Consider the following 17,182-nt stretch of genomic DNA (forward strand, 5'->3'; position numbering starts at 1 on the left):
CCTACATGGTGTGAGATGGTTGAATTCCCAGTGATTGGTGATGGGCCAGTTGTTCTCATGGTGATATGTAGTTGGATTCCTGGTGATTGGTCATTAGAAAATTCCCTACATGTTTGAATTCATGTAGACTAATTAAGTTTGAATCAAAATCTAATGGTAACTGCAGATATGCAGTTGAATTTTTAGTGATTAGTGATGAGCCATTAGTCAAGTCATGAGTCAAGAGAACTTTAGATTGAGCTCACTTTATGAGCAAGCCTGTAAAATATATATGTTGATTAATTATTTTAAATATTAGTTAAATAACTCTTAACGAAAGACAATTTAACTCTTTTATGTGGGTCAACATATCTACATGTATAGTGTGATTGAATTGTTATGTGTCATGGTGCACAGCATAGAATGTCATTGAAATGGCCTTAACCATCAAAACCCTCCCATCAATTATGTACATATGACAATATAATACCATCCCATTCCATTCCATCTCACCATAATTTATTATGTTCACTGTACTATACCGACAGTTCTGTTATATACACCACTTGTAATAAATCTAATTTTGTGTCCTACATTTGCCTTGTTGGGGTACATAGTGTTTACATGTATGGTTATAGTGTTCTAGGGAACAGATCACTGATTTTAAACATAGAATGCATGGTGTTTACATGTATGGTTGTGGTGTTCTATGGAACACATCATTGATTTTAAACATAGGATGCATGGTGGTTACATGTATGGTTGTGGTGTTCTATGGAACACATCACTGATTTTAAACATGGGATGCATGGTGTTTACATGCATGGTTGTGGTGTTCTAGGGAACAGATCACTGATTTTAAACATAGGATGCATGGTGTTAACATGTATGGTTGTGGTGTTCTATGGAACACATCACTGATTTTAAACATGGGATACATGGTGTTTACATGCATGGTTGTGGTGTTCTAGGGAACAGATCACTGATTTTAAACATAGGATGCATGGTGTTTACATGCATGGTTGTGGTGTTCTAGGGAACAGATCACTAATTTTAAACATATGATGCATGGTGTTTACATGTATGGTTGTAGTGTTCTGGGGAACAGATCACTGATTTTAAACATAGGATGCATGGTGTTTACATGCGTGGTTGTGGTGTTCTGGGGAACAGATCACTGATTTTAAACATATGATGCATGGTGTTTACATGTATGGTTGTAGTGTTCTGGGGAACAGATCACTGATTTTAAACATATGATGCATGGTGTTTACATGTATGGTTGTGGTGTTCTATGGAACACATCACTGATTTTAGACATAGGATGCATGGTGTTTACATGTATGGTTGTGGTGTTCTAGGCAACAGATCACTGATTTTAAACATATGATGCATGGTGGTTACATGTATGGTTGTAGTGTTCTGGGGAACAGATCACTGATTTTAAACATAGGATGCATGGTGTTTACATGCGTGGTTGTGGTATTCTAGGGAACAGATCACTGATTTTAAACATATGATGCATGGTGTTTACATGCGTGGTTGTGGTGTTCTAGGGAACAGATCACTGATTTTAAACATATGATGCATGGTGTTTACATGTATGTTTGTGGTGTTCTAGGGAACAGATCACTGATTTTAAACATATGATGCATGGTGTTTACATGTATGGTTGTAGTGTTCTGGGGAACAGATCACTGATTTTAAACATATGATGAATGGTGTTTACATGTATGGTTGTAGTGTTCTGGGGAACAGATCACTGATTTTAAACATCGGATGCATGGTGTTTACATGTATGGTTGTAGTGTTCTGGGGAACAGATCACTGATTTTAAACATAGGATGCATGGTGTTTACATGCGTGGTTGTGGTGTTCTAGGGAACAGATCACTGATTTTAAACATATGATGCATGGTGTTTACATGTATGGTTGTGGTGTTCTAGGGAACAGATCACTGATTTTAAACAAAAGGTACATGGTGTTTACATGTATGTTTGTGGTGTTCTAGGGAACAGATCACTGATTTTAAACATAGGATGCATGGTGTTTACATGTATGGTTGTAGTGTTCTAGGGAACAGATCACTGATTTTAAACATATGATGCATGGTGTTTACATGTATGGTTGTAGTGTTCTGGGGAACAGATCACTGATTTTAAACATAGGATGCATGGTGTTTACATGCGTGGTTGTGGTGTTCTATGGAACAGATCACTGATTTTAATCTTAGGATGCATGGTGTTTACATGTATGATTGTGGTGTTCTAGGGAACAGATCACTGATTTTAAACATAGGATGCATGGTGTTTACATGTATGATTGTAGTGTTCTGGGGAACAGATCACTGATTTTAAACATAGGATGCATGGTGTTTACATGTATGATTGTGGTGTTCAATGGAACAGATCACTGATTTTAAACATAGGATGCATGGTGTTTACATGTATGGTTGTGGTGTTCTATGGAACAGATCACTGATTTTAAACTTAGGATGCATGGTGTTTACATGTATGATTGTGGTGTTCTAGGGAACAGATCACTGATTTTAAACATAGGATGCATGGTGTTTACATGTATAATTGTGGTGTTCTAGGGAACAGATCACTGATTTTAAACATAGGATGCATGGTTTACATGTATGGTTGTAGTGTTCTGGGGAACAGATCACTGATTTTAAACATATGATGCATGGTGTTTACATGTATGGTTGTAGTGTTCTGGGGAACAGATCACTGATTTTAAACATATGATGAATGGTGTTTACATGTATGGTGGTAGTGTTCTGGGGAACAGATCACTGATTTTAAACATCGGATGCATGGTGTTTACATGTATGGTTGTAGTGTTCTGGGGAACAGATCACTGATTTTAAACATATGATGCATGGTGTTTACATGTATGGTTGTAGTGTTCTGGGGAACAGATCACTGATTTTAAACATATGATGCATGGTGTTTACATGTATGGTTGTAGTGTCCTGGGGAACAGATCACTGATTTTAAACATATAATGCATGGTGTTTACTTGTATGGTTGTAGTGTTCTGGGGAACAGATCACTGATTTTAAACATATGATGCATGGTGTTTACATGTATGATAGTGGTGTTCTAGGGAACAGATCACTGATTTTAAACTTAGGATGCATGGTGTTTACATGTATGATTGTGGTCTATGGAACAGATCACTGATTTTAAACATATGATGCATGGTGTTTACATGTATGGTTGTAGTGTTCTGGGGAACAGATCACTGATTTTAAACATATGATGCATGGTGTTTACATGTATGGTTGTAGTGTTCTGGGGAACAGATCACTGATTTTAAACATGGGATGCATGGTGTTTACATGCGTGGTTGTGGTGTTCTAGGGAACAGATCACTGATTTTAAACATGTGATGCATGGTGTTTACATGTATGGTTGTAGTGTTCTGGGGAACAGATCACTGATTTTAAACATAGGATGCATGGTGTTTACATGTATGGTTGTGGTGTTCTATGGAACACTTCACTGATTTTAAACATATGATGCATGGTGTTTACATGTATGGTTGTAGTGTTCTGGGGAACAGATCACTGATTTTAAACATATGATGCATGGTGTTTACATGTATGGTTGTAGTGTTCTGGGGAACAGATCACTGATTTTAAACATATGATGCATGGTGTTTACATGTATGGTTGTAGTGTTCTGGGGAACAGATCACTGATTTTAAACATATGATGCATGGTGTTTACATGTATGGTTATAGTGTTCTAGGGAACAGATCACTGATTTTAAACAAAAGGTACATGGTGTTTACATGTATGTTTGTGGTGTTCTAGGGAACAGATCACTGATTTTAAACATAGGATGCATGGTGTTTACATGTATGGTTGTAGTGTTCTAGGGAACAGATTAATGATTTTAAACATATGATGCATGGTGTTTACATGTATGGTTGTAGTGTTCTGGGGAACAGATCACTGATTTTAAACATAGGATGCATGGTGTTTACATGCGTGGTTGTGGTGTTCTAGGGAACAGATCACTGATTTTAAACATATGATGCATGATGTTTACATGTATGGTTGTAGTGTTCTGGGGAACAGATCACTGATTTTAAACATATGATGCATGGTGTTTACATGTATGGTTATAGTGTTCTAGGGAACAGATCACTGATTTTAAACAAAAGGTACATGGTGTTTACATGTATGTTTGTGGTGTTCTAGGGAACAGATCACTGATTTTAAACATAGGATGCATGGTGTTTACATGTATGGTTGTAGTGTTCTAGGGAACAGATTAATGATTTTAAACATATGATGCATGGTGTTTACATGTATGGTTGTAGTGTTCTGGGGAACAGATCACTGATTTTAAACATAGGATGCATGGTGTTTACATGCGTGGTTGTGGTGTTCTAGGGAACAGATCACTGATTTTAAACATATGATGCATGATGTTTACATGTATGGTTGTAGTGTTCTGGGGAACAGATCACTGATTTTAAACATAGGATGCATAGTGTTTACATGTATGGTTGTAGTGTTCTGGGGAACAGATCACTGATTTTAAACAAAAGGTACATGGTGTTTACATGTATGTTTGTGGTGTTTTAGAGCACACCATTTGGCTTAATATTCCTCACAAAGATGAACAACTTGTGGCCATTTCAGTGTCAAAAATCAATTGCATATTTGCAATCCTGATACAAGTTATCGTGGACTTTCATCAAATTCAAATTTGGTATTTACATAGAAAGATATGATACTTTGATATACTGTAAAATACTTTTACATGTCAGTATGTCATTTTGATTTCAGTGGCCAACTTGTCCACATTGTTTCATGAATGTAGTTTTGGAGTCATAGCTCTGTCATGTCTAGACTGACTACTTTCAAACTTTATACATATAGAATGCACATATTTACACATTACATTTGTTAATGCCCAATTCATCAGGTCCAAATACTGGCATTTTGTAACCAATTCTTGGGGTTATTTCTTCTTGATGCACTTTTTTGAGGGCACTCTAATCATTCAACCGGCATTTTATAAAACTAAAAATTGATCTTTTACTTAATAACACACAACCTTGACATATTTACCATTTTCAGTAATTTCATAAAATGACCTACATACGAGCTGGAAGTATGTCCAGGTTGTATGATTTAAATTGTTCGAGTACCACAAAACTTGGGTCTCTATGTGAATAATAACTATTAGATAAATATACAAATAATTATCAGATAAATACAAGTGTTCCTCCTGATTCAACTTTACAAACTATTGCCAATATCTTGATGTTCTGATAATTATAATTTTTATACTGTCATAAAATATTCAATTATCATAAAATACTTCTATTTGTAGTTGTGAGGTCTATTTGACAAATAACTTTTACTAAATAATTATTGCAAAGTGGGGCAAAATCATTTTGGAATTTGTCTTAAACAGGCACATGTACTATAAACTCCATCCATTCCATTTCCTACCACAACAAAAATTGATAGCCATTCTTTCTAGAGACATAATATCATAAGTTTTAATATTTTTTGAAATTCTTCCTTTCAAATTGTTTTTCCATGGCAGACATTGAACTTGTTGAATTATGTCTGCTACAGTTAAATGAAATTTATTATAATAAGAAAGTGTTTGAGATAAAACAAATGAATTTCTGTCAGGGTGGAGAAGGGTTTGGACAACAATTTTTGCTGATTTGTTGATAGAAATGAATTATATAGATGATCACAAAACAACAATGAAAGGCAGATCAATTTCCAGGCACTTGTATGTTGTTGTTGTTGTTGTTGTTGCATTCTGGGAAAAGTTATTAACTGAATTTGAATTTAAAAAATGTTAATTTATATTCCTGACCTTGTATATTTCCTAAAAGACCGTATCATTGTGGATTTTTGTTATCCTTCAGTTGTGATGCTTGTCTTGACAGTTGTCTCAGTGAATAGAAATGGATAAAAAAACTGAACCCTTTTCACCCCACTTACATTGTCTTGATATGTGTTCATATATATGTCAAGTCTGGTCTATTATAAGTATGTCTTTGGCCTGACTCCAATGACTTCACATGCAGCTCTACTCATCTGACTCAATGAACATTTAAGAGAGTCATAAAACAACCTCCACATTTAAGTGGAAATACAATTCAAAGTACATCCTGTAATATAAATTGTGTTCAACTAGATTTGCTGTTCATGTTAAACGATTTACTTGAGTGTTATAACAGATGTTCAACGTGCCAATACTTTATATAGCAACATGTCAGAAAGTATAGTATTTATAATAACAAACAATCTTGCAAAAGTAGTAAAATAACATTTATGTTCCTGAAGAGAGAAAATCAATATTTGCCCAAACAAAGGTTATTTGAAATTTGTTATACTGCCCTCTATGGGAAATGTCCCTATTTGATTGATTTTTTTCAAACCCAATAAATGATGAACACTTACTATTTCCATGGCGATGTATTAATATTAGCTGGGAATATACGCATATTAATTGGTATTTGTCATGTGTTAGTTACCCAGAGGGTCTGAAACTGTCATTAGTTCTAAAGCTGCAGGATTATATTGATTTTTCTCTCTAAGCAAGCATGATTTGTACTCGCAATGTGTAACTCATGGGAACCTTCTCTTTTACTAATTGGGACCCGTTTTCTTAATTTGTGCTGATTTAAGTAAAAAAAATTTACATCTGGTTTGTTAAACAGTGAGGTTAGAAAATAAATTATTTAATATCAAAATGAAATAAAGGAGACTGTAATTAAGTAGTAGATGATGAATTACAAAATCTGTTAATGATATTTCACCATTAATTTGATTTTACAATGTGTAAGCTCACACAGCCATGTAGCAGATAGAGGGCGGTGTTCCTTGCAGGACCAGAAGAAAAATAACAATTTATTTTCTTGAAGAAACTAATTATGGTCACACAATAAAATAAAACAATACTATAGTTTAATACATACAAACAGTGGATGGGTCAAATGTCAACCATGAGGTTAAGAACAGGTGAATCAATTACATTTATGACATTCCAATTTTTACTAGATGCAACCAAGTGACAATAACTGCAAAACTAAATAAAATGTGTGCACAAACAATTTTGAGATTTTTTCCTGAATAGTATGAACATTTTATACCAAAATATTGATAAGTTTGATTAAGATTCCTAAATGGTTCAATTTTTTTGGAGACAAATAACTTATAGATATGACAACATTGAAATGAACGGTGTCAACTTTTGAACTCATAGTCAGGAACTTTATTTGGTTTGTTACGGTTGAGTACAAACAATTAGCCTATCCAGGGTACATACACAATGATGTACTCCATTCTCTAATCTGTCCACTACTAGCGGTAAATCTAGTACAACAAATAAATAATAAGTCTGCCAATTAATCCTGATAATGAAGTGAATTTATAGAATAGCGTGACAGTTGTGTTTTTGTAAGCCCTATGTGGTGTAATTCTGTATGTGTTATGACGTCATTGAGAAGGTTTGTTCATCTGTGCTTGTCATTGTTGCCATGGCGATGTAAACAGGTGGTACAACTCAGTATGTCAAGGTTCAAGGAATGGACAATATACGTAAATGTAACCTTCAACAACTTTGGTATAAAATGTTCAGATCAAAGACTTTTTTTAGAAGCATCGCTTTTCAGGAAAAAAAAAATATATAAAGATTTTTAATTATTTGTTAGCATATCAGCTGGATTCATATCAGCTACCTGTTTGGTTTTCATCAGGTGATGCATAAAGTAGGGGAGTTGTCACCTGCACGTGCGTTAGATAGCCATAGTGTGTTGTTGTTTACAAACAAGCATCTTTTTTTTGCATTTTTTAGCGCATGTTTTTATCGTCGCTTGGGACTCAATTCCTGTGAAACCACAGGTGACAGCCCTGTGCTTTAAAATGGTAACAATATTAAAGATATTTGAATAAAAACATGTGTATTTAACCAAATTAAGCATTCAATTAAAAATTGAACTATGGTAAATAAAAAGTAATTCATATCTGATGTGGTTTGTTACCTTAGAAACAACAAGTTTCTTTGCTTTCAGATTCCCTCCATAATGCACTGCCAAAACAGATCTATGGACTCCTTATTGAAAATAATTAAACAAAACATGTCCACTGAAAATTTTGCTTATCCATCTATATTATTTTGTTTTGTTTCCAGGGTAGTATATCATCGCACAAATCTAGTTGTCGGTAAGTTCACATCTTCATTGTTTCTTGAAAACAAAACAAATACCTTATTTGTTGTCTTGCGTGTATGGGTCCCAAAATACAATGTTTACACAAGATTGGAATGCTCGCTGCAATAACTTTAAAAAATATCCATGGTTTATGATTTATGTCATCTGCATGTAATATTAATAATAATATTCAGTTTTTGCAACCATTATGAGTTATTGTAATCTGAATCTCTTGAGCTATACTGTATATTTGAACAATCGAAATAAATAAATGGTCAGCAGCTCCAGACTAACATAATTCAATATGGTTGACTTTCAAAACTTTCAACATATACTAAAAACCCTTGTGTTTTGTTTGTAGTTCGCATGATGTTCCCACTACTAACTTAGATGTTCCCATAATAACATCACCTGACATTTCCATGGTAACATCATCTGATGTTTCTATGGGAACATCAGATGTGTCCATAGTAATATCACCAGATGTTTCCATAGTAACAACAACACAGGAGACAGATAAACTTGAAAAAGATTCTGACAAGCCTCTCGGAAAACGTGAAAATGATTCTGACAAGCAATTGGAACATCTTGCAAAAGAGGATGACAGTCCAGTTGAACATCTTGAAAAAGAGGATGACAGTCCAGTTAAACATCTTGAAAAAGAATCTGACAAGTCTCTTGGGTTTGAACAGTCACTGGAGGACAATAATAACGAACAAACAAACATGGTAGATAGTAAAGAAAAGTTAAATGCAATTCAGATGGAGAAAGATAAAGAGGAAACAATTGAAACCGAAGAAACTTCTAATATCACGGAGGCTGGAGATATATCAGCTGGGCCAGAAGCAAAGAATAGCCTGACTGCTTTAACTTTAGCTGATGTACCACAGTCATTAAGTCGAACACATGATGCCCAAACTGATGTTCAATCACCTCGGACACGAAGGGCATGGAGAACAAGACAGTGTCAATCGCTGATATCAACGGATCCAAACGATTTACATACAATGTATCTGCCGCCAGATAGTCCCACAGAAAACTACAAAAAGGTGTGTTTTATTAATCAAATGAAACAAGAAAACAGAACTAAAAGTCTTTATTTATAATCAGTTATCCTGTCTTCACCCATGTATAATTATTACATATGTGCAACAACTGTTGTTGATGTCTGAAATTTAACATTCTAGACATAGTATTAGTAATGATATGGAAAGCATTATTGCTATGCAGTGGGAGGTAGCACTACTCTGCATGGATTCACCTTCATCAGTTGACTTTCTCTCAAGTTTACTATAAGTTATTGACTCCAACCATGCATGGAAAAAAACAAATAATTAGTTAGAAGACAAATACATGAATCAAAAATAAGTCAAATTCCCACATCACCCTTAATCATATTATGTATATCATGAATATTTAGTAGAAATGGTTTTTCTATAGATTCTACCAGTTGAGAAATTTCCCTTGTAAACCATAGTTTTGCAATCAAGTGGCCTAATTTATAGAAAAGAATGTTGTTACTAATTTTAAGTAAAAAAAATAATCCCTTGAGTGAAGCCTAGTATTTAGTTTCTGTCTTTAGTCTTTAGATATATATATATATCCAGATATGCATCCAGGGGTGGTTAAATCTTGTTGATGGGAAAGATGCTGTGTTTTTTATGAGATTAGACAGGTTTATGTCTTCCTCCATAGGATGCTATTCTCCACCTGTTGACTGTCAAGTATCAGCTGCATACAGGGATCTAAACATGTCACTATGCTGATTTATTTACGCTAACCAATTTGCCACAACATTCACAGATTTCCTGTAAAATTGACCAAATCTCTTCAAAATGAAGCATTGCTAGCTCACACAAATATTTTTCATGACGCCCACTACTTATGCTCATTTTCTGGCGCAAAAAAAATTATACTTGTTATAATGATCTTTCAAATTATCTTGTGATAGAACATAACATTTGGTAGGAAATTCATATTTTATAAGCAAAATAAGTATAAAACCAAAAGAAAACAATTTATGCCTCAAAAGATTCCTAGAGCCACGTACAATCTATATTTTTTCGTGTTGAATACAATGTACCGGTACTTTGCTCCAGCAGTTACCATTACTCAACTTTTTTGATTTGATTTTTTGAATTCCCTTGTGGCTAATACTCTTACAAAATCAGTCCTGTTAGAGGGCATACTGACAACCTGGTAATTTATTTCACCATATCCTTGGGGCGGACATCCGGGCATTTTCACAGCCTGGCAACCCTCGCTGTGAAAACAAAGGCCAAAAACTCGCAGAAAACCATACTTTGGAATGGTTGTTGAGACTCCCCTGAACAGTGTAACAATATTAGCCCTACGTGTGTAACATATATAAATTTGGTTGTTCAGGATTACTTCAAAGTTGAGTTTGTTTTGTTTTCTCGAATTTTCACCGGCTCGACCGGCATTCCACAGCAGCACGCACAAAGCCCATAGAAATGCATGTACAGTGGTGCGCGTCTTAGCAACGTGGAACGTCTTGTGACGTAGCTACGCCCCGAGGATTTACACACATACATTGTACATTTCCAATATTTGCCACTTGGTGGCACTCTGTTAAGATTCCAAAGAATAGCAACATCAGCATGGTATCATTATCTGGCAGACATGGTATCCTAACCTTTATCTACGTTTACATTAACCCTTTCAGTGACATTGACAACTTTTGACACCATGCCCTCTCTTAATGAAAACTGACAAACCTTTTGATCAAAAACTAAAAACAATATCTGAATCTGTCTGTATTCCAAAACTGGTGATGAAATTCAGTGACTGTTTTACAAAATGTACAATTATTTTCAATGAAATGTGGTCAAAAAAAATATCTGGCACTCAAAGGGTAAACTACATCTACATCCAAGTACCATCCAATCAATGCAGTTAAAAACTTTAAAATTATTTCTGATAAAACTGTATTAAAATATCTACTAATTGTGAGCCCAAAACTATATGGTTTCTCATACATTATTTATAGTGTTGTATCTATAATATAGATAAGATAATATCATATTATTTGCTTTGCATGCAGCTGTATGACAGAGAACGTCGAGAAACACGACGACTAACGAGACGCCTAGCAGAATCTGAACAGGCCGTCAACAGAATGCATGAAGAAATGGAACGACTAAAAAAAGTACTAACTTTTTACCATTTACTAACAATGAATATAGCTGAAATAACAACAGTTATTAATTGTCAATTGAGTTCTCAAAGGGTTAATCAGGGAGTGAACCAGATGTTCTAATCAAGCGGTTCCTGTATTTGGAAAAATTACATTTGGGATCTCTGGGTATCAGTTTAGTCAACTTGAATTGATAGAAATATTTCATTTATGCTGCAGGATTTAATTTTATGATGGTGACTGAAGATCCCGAATGAAACATTCCACAAAATTTGTTGGGTTTCCTGACTCATTAAAATTTGTCTTGCTCAAAAATAAGCAATTTATGGAATAATTTCACAACTTGAATTCTCTTTATCCCAAATACAATGTGTGATCAATTCAGTTTAGATCGCACATGACTTTCAAATATATCATGTTTTGCTGGAAATGTTTCAAGTTTGTAAAAATGAATGAAGATACACATAGGCTGTAAAAATCTTCCAAACTCACACTTGGTCTACTCATGGTACTGAGAAATGGATACAATGTTACAAACTCATCATCAAATGCCAATTGATTAAAAACATTCCATTTTATTATTGACTTATTACAATGCATGCTGGGAAACCTATGGGCTTGGAATGTGAATAATTTCTTTTGTTTAATTTCAGTACTTAGTGGATGCAGAAAATGAAATAGATAGATTACAGGAAGAGAATGATGCCCTCGTGAGTGCTGTTACTAAGTTATCACTCAGTTGAACCATGGATTCTGTTACCTAGCAACCCGTCACCATGCAATATCCTTCTGAGTATTGTGGTTTAAATAAATGAAGAGTTCTGACTGGTGAAAACTGTTAATAATGGTCACAAAAACATACAGTTATGAAGTATTCTGAATGTTGCAAAGAATTTCAAGTGAGACTCACCTGGACATTTCACTCGACATGCAAGAATGGGTTTTATATGGTGCATGATTATATTTGAAGTAGAATATACAAAACCATTAGTTTAACTTTAGATAAAATGACAATTTCCTTTTACACAACCACCTTCAACATCCCACCAGCCATTCATTTTTGGAATCTAGATGAATTTGAGGATACCGCTCACCTTTGTTGGATATGCTTTCCAAGATGTAAATGTTTGACTTTATTTATGCTGTAGACTTTAAATGACACAATAAACAATAAACTTTGTGTGATTCCAGAAAAAAATCCAGTACATGTATATGGTCTCTAGAGGGCGCTTACAAAATTTACTGTAAAACATGTTATTTTCGCTAATTAAAGTGTCCATTTTCACAGAAAGATTGTTCTCATTTTAGCAATTCTTGTTTTGAGCAAAATTTGCTGAAATGACTTGCAGCTTTTTGATTTTACATGTGTATAATCCATTTTTTGTGCGAAAAAAAAAACACTTTATCCATTTTATTTCCTCTCACTCAGAGTCTTTCACACGTTTACATATTTAAACTATCACCATGGAGACAGTTTTGGAAACCAATTTTGTTTTCCACTATAAGTGATAATTTATTTCATATATTCCCTATAATAGTTTTAAGGTTGATCAATACAGTTTTACGTGAGTGGACTGGAAGTGGATGTGCAGGACTATTTATGTGAGAACACGTTTTATTACCCTTGTATTCATTTTTAAAACTGCCTTAATATAATCATGAATTTTTTTTTTATTTTTAAAAATATAGTTCTGACATTCGGCAGTCAGGGTAATGTAATATCAAATTAATCTACAAAATTTGATCTTTGACCCCAATTTACTCCCCGTATATAACTTTGTATAGCAATACGCACGCATAAAGTGTCAGAAACTTCCAAGAATTGTCATAAATCTGTATTGATCAGTCTTAATTTCAAAATTATATTTGCAGGAGAAATTAGTAAGAGTACAGTTTTCTCTTCATAGGTTTGCAACTTTATTTATTTATAGAATTCATAAAAGTCTTTGACAAATCACTTATTTCAGCTGCCAAATTCTAGTACATATTGGCTTTTTGGTATTACTTTTTTGACACTTGAAACAGTATTTACATGGCAACAGCTGCCATGGCAATACCAATTTTACATTTATATAATTTTTTTTTAGTTTGTTACATTTTATTAGTTTAAAAATGTATTTAGTAGGTTGCTGCAGAAATTAAATTTAGTTTTTTGTAGAGTAGAGCGCCCTCTATGGTGTGTATTTCTGATCTTGATTTTCTCTCAAACCTTAATCACGCTTTTGCAGCATTTTCAGTTACTGATTCATTAACTTAAGATCAGTTCTGACAGTACTGATTATGATTTGTTAAATGCAGATGACACTGTTCAGGTAGTTATTGCAGCATTTTCAGTTACTGATTCATTAACTTAAGATCAGTTCTGACAGTACTGATTATGATTTGTTAAATGCAGATGACACTGTTCAGGTAGTTATTGAGTTTGAAAAAAAAAGAACAGTGATTATGTATAATCAGTTAAGGTGCCTGAAAGTAGCAGTGATTATGATCAGGAAGTTAGGTGGTCTGGGTAACTGAATTTGATATTTCACACAGGGGAATATGCATAAACTATCATATGATGTTAATGGGATGGGGATAACCTTTCAACACCCAATATATTTGTATACCCCAGGTAAGATTCAGTATCAAGCATTTCAAATATATGTTTGGCCTTAAAAAAGTTTTTCCATGCCAATACTGTTTCTTTTTCTAGGCCTCATTCTCACACAGACATGTCATATAGAAATACCCTGTACAATCATTTAGTAGTTATTTTGTGACTGAACCTATTCAATTTACCTTTTTGTGAGTTTTCAATATTGCTTATTCAAAGATATCTATGCTCATGGTTTTGGTGGAAAGTCAAGCAGAAACAACTGAAACAACAAGGTATACTACACAGAAATTGTATTTGAAATTATTCATTCAACTAATTTTTTTTTTCATTTTTGGTTTGCTTCTAATTTTTAATTGTATTAAGTGTTTCACTAGCATTGTTGCTGCCAACTGATAAAGACTCATTCTCAACAGTTCACCTTTGTTAGTATGCTAATACTAGCAATAAATGGTTCTAAAATATTTCAAATGTTGATGAAGCATGGACAGGAATGCATTTTAAAGTGAACAAATGATATTTAATGACTCTGCAATTTCTGTTTTATTCATCGAGTCAAATGGAATGTTAATATTTGTTCTCCATAATGTACAAATCTAGTGTTTTCTTGATTTCTTCTCATAAACTATAGTTATTGATAGGTCTGTAGTTATTTATATTATGGCTTTGTGCAATGTGTCTTGGTTTTGTACAATTTTCAACACTTTCACCTCCTTTTGTTTACATTTGGCATCTTTCATAGAATAGTCCTGATTGTAATTAATAAAACCAGATCAACAAATTATATTCGGTCCCAAACTGAAATTATAGAAACAGTAGACCTATGACAGGACAAAATGATAGTAAGAGGGAGTAGTATTAATGCATAAACTAATTGATGTACATGTACTCAGTGATTTAATAGATCAGCGTCAGGAGTATGCTGCTTAACTGATCTATGAACTATGCAGAAAAATTTGAACTATTTGTCAACTTCTTTGTCGGAAAAAGTCATTAAATTTCTGTTTTGTGCCTCAAATAGTAACCAAATGGTACAGAAACATAATATTGATTTCATCACAATAGTTATGAATGAAATTATGACCATAATTAATTATGATTTGATTCTTGCAAAATAAAATAAACAAAAATGGCAATAATTTATATTATATTGGTGGTATCACCTCAATGTTGTATTCCAAGAGATTCATTTAACTATATGTGAAATATTTAATGGTTTGAATATGTATGAATTGCATGTGATGATTAATGATACACCTAGATTTGTTCAAAATTATTGTTACCCAAAGTAATTGGCAATGGAAGCAAATTCAAACATGACTTTGAGTAGGAAGCTGAATAAATCACTAACGTTGTGATGTACTGAAAGTCATATTGCAAATTCAAACAATCAAAAATTTCAGGTAATAGTCAAAACCATTGAATGATTTTAGAATGAAAAAATGCAAGTTTTTGTTAATCAGCAAATGTCAAACCAAACTGACTTTAAACGTTTCATCTAATTGCCATTTCAATATTTGGATCGTCTATCATATTTACTCCAAACTACTTTAAAATATGATACAAAACCTACAATTTGATGACTGGCCTGGTCAAGAAACCAACTATAGTCGGCATACTCTGCAACAGGGTCCATAGCATTGGGAAAATCCTTTGAAAGTCTTTGGATTTTTTGAGGTCTGGAAAATTTTTGAGTTGACTTTAAATTACGGGAAAAATGAAAAAAATCTTTGAAAAGTCTTTAAATTTCCCCAGGGAACTACCATATACTTACAAATTTGATGAGCTTTGGTGATTATGTTGGCCTGAATTAAGGGTAAAAATGTCTTGGGAAAGATGCAAGAAAGTTTGGGAAAAGGTTGGGAAAAGTCTTAGAAATCATTTGGCTCTTGGTGCTATGAACCCTATGCAAAGTTTGGTGATAATTTATGCATGCATATTATTAGCCATATTTGGTAAATGAAAATCTATTTATGGTATTGATGGTTGTATAAAAATTCCAGTTTAAAAACTTGTACCATATTTTCTCTGTTAGTATTATGGCGTTTGTTGGCTTGAGTATTTCTACTTTTGATATATCTGCATTTATGCAGAATATTTAACAAATTTTAATTATGTTTTAAAAATATATATGTACTAATAGAGAAAATGTGGTATTCTATTTATCCTAGGAACATCTGTAATTTTAAATGTGAATATGTTGGGTTTATTTGAAACCAATCAGAATACCAAGATGCATGGTAAAAATAACCAATAGCATTAGTTTGCATGTACTGATCAAGGCAGTTGATTGGCTACTTGGAACTGAATGTATAGACCACAACATTTGATTGGTTAATGTTCTACTTAGTTTTTAATTATTCAAAATGAGTTCTCACATCAGGAAGTGTCATGTAACTTGATTGGTTGAATATAGTATAGAAGGGTGCATGCATTGACTACAATATTATGCACTGTGATTGGTCTCAAATTAGGTACATATGAATCAATGAAAAGTTGTTTTACTAGCATTGAATACAAAATTATGTTTTAGTAGTATCATGCACCATGATTGGTCAAACATTGGATACATGTCAACATGTCTCCAATAAAAAGTTGGTTTGCATACATTGAATACAAAATTATTCTTTAGTTTTGTGCACCCCAATTGGTCAATCATGGTTTCAATAAAAAGTGCTTTGATAACAAATTGTGTATTGCAGGTAGGGATTAATTAGCATCTAACGATAATAATCAACATTCAAGTAATATAGTATTTTGTACTTCTAATAGTTAAGTAAAATCATGTAATTTGTAGATTTGACACTTTGCTGTACATTAATAAAGCTTATAAATAGATCAATACACTGAATTATGTCATTATTCGTAAACTCCCTTTTGAGCTCCGCTGTCGACTTTGTCGAGTGGAGCTTATCATATGAGTGATTTTCGGTCGTTCGTGACAATTTTTTTACTTTTTTCGACTTCTTGAAAACTACAAGTCTGAATGCTTTGATATTTGGTGTATATGTACCTTGCGTAGACCTCTTTCAGATTTGTTCATTTCATGATAATATCTCTAATTTTGTTATTACACATATAGGTACTACATGTGTACCTCTTTCAGATTTGTTCATTTTGTGATGATATCTTGAATTCTCCATCATGAGCCTTATAGCCCAGAATAGAAAACTGATTGTGGCAAACAACTGATGTGTTTATGATTGATTAAAGCACAGTTCTTCACCATAAATAGTTTGTATTTT

General features: G+C 33.4%; 1 protein-coding gene across 1 annotated transcript in view; it reads left to right on the forward strand.

Moving 5' to 3' along the window:
- Nucleotides 1–16,779, forward strand: part of LOC102803380 (uncharacterized) — a 51,515-nt gene extending 34,736 nt beyond the window's left edge. Inside the window, exons 3-6 of the mRNA XM_006818630.3 lie at nt 8,166–8,197; nt 8,546–9,233; nt 11,249–11,353; nt 11,995–16,779. Of these exons, the coding sequence (XP_006818693.1) occupies nt 8,166–8,197; nt 8,546–9,233; nt 11,249–11,353; nt 11,995–12,084 (915 nt within the window). The 3' untranslated portion in view covers nt 12,085–16,779. The remainder of the gene's footprint in view (nt 1–8,165; nt 8,198–8,545; nt 9,234–11,248; nt 11,354–11,994) is intronic.
- Nucleotides 16,780–17,182: the final 403 nt, after the last annotated feature.

Source organism: Saccoglossus kowalevskii, chromosome 12 (genome assembly GCF_978046115.1).
Source record: "Saccoglossus kowalevskii chromosome 12, keSacKowa6.1, whole genome shotgun sequence".
Classification (NCBI taxonomy): domain Eukaryota; kingdom Metazoa; phylum Hemichordata; class Enteropneusta; family Harrimaniidae; genus Saccoglossus; species Saccoglossus kowalevskii.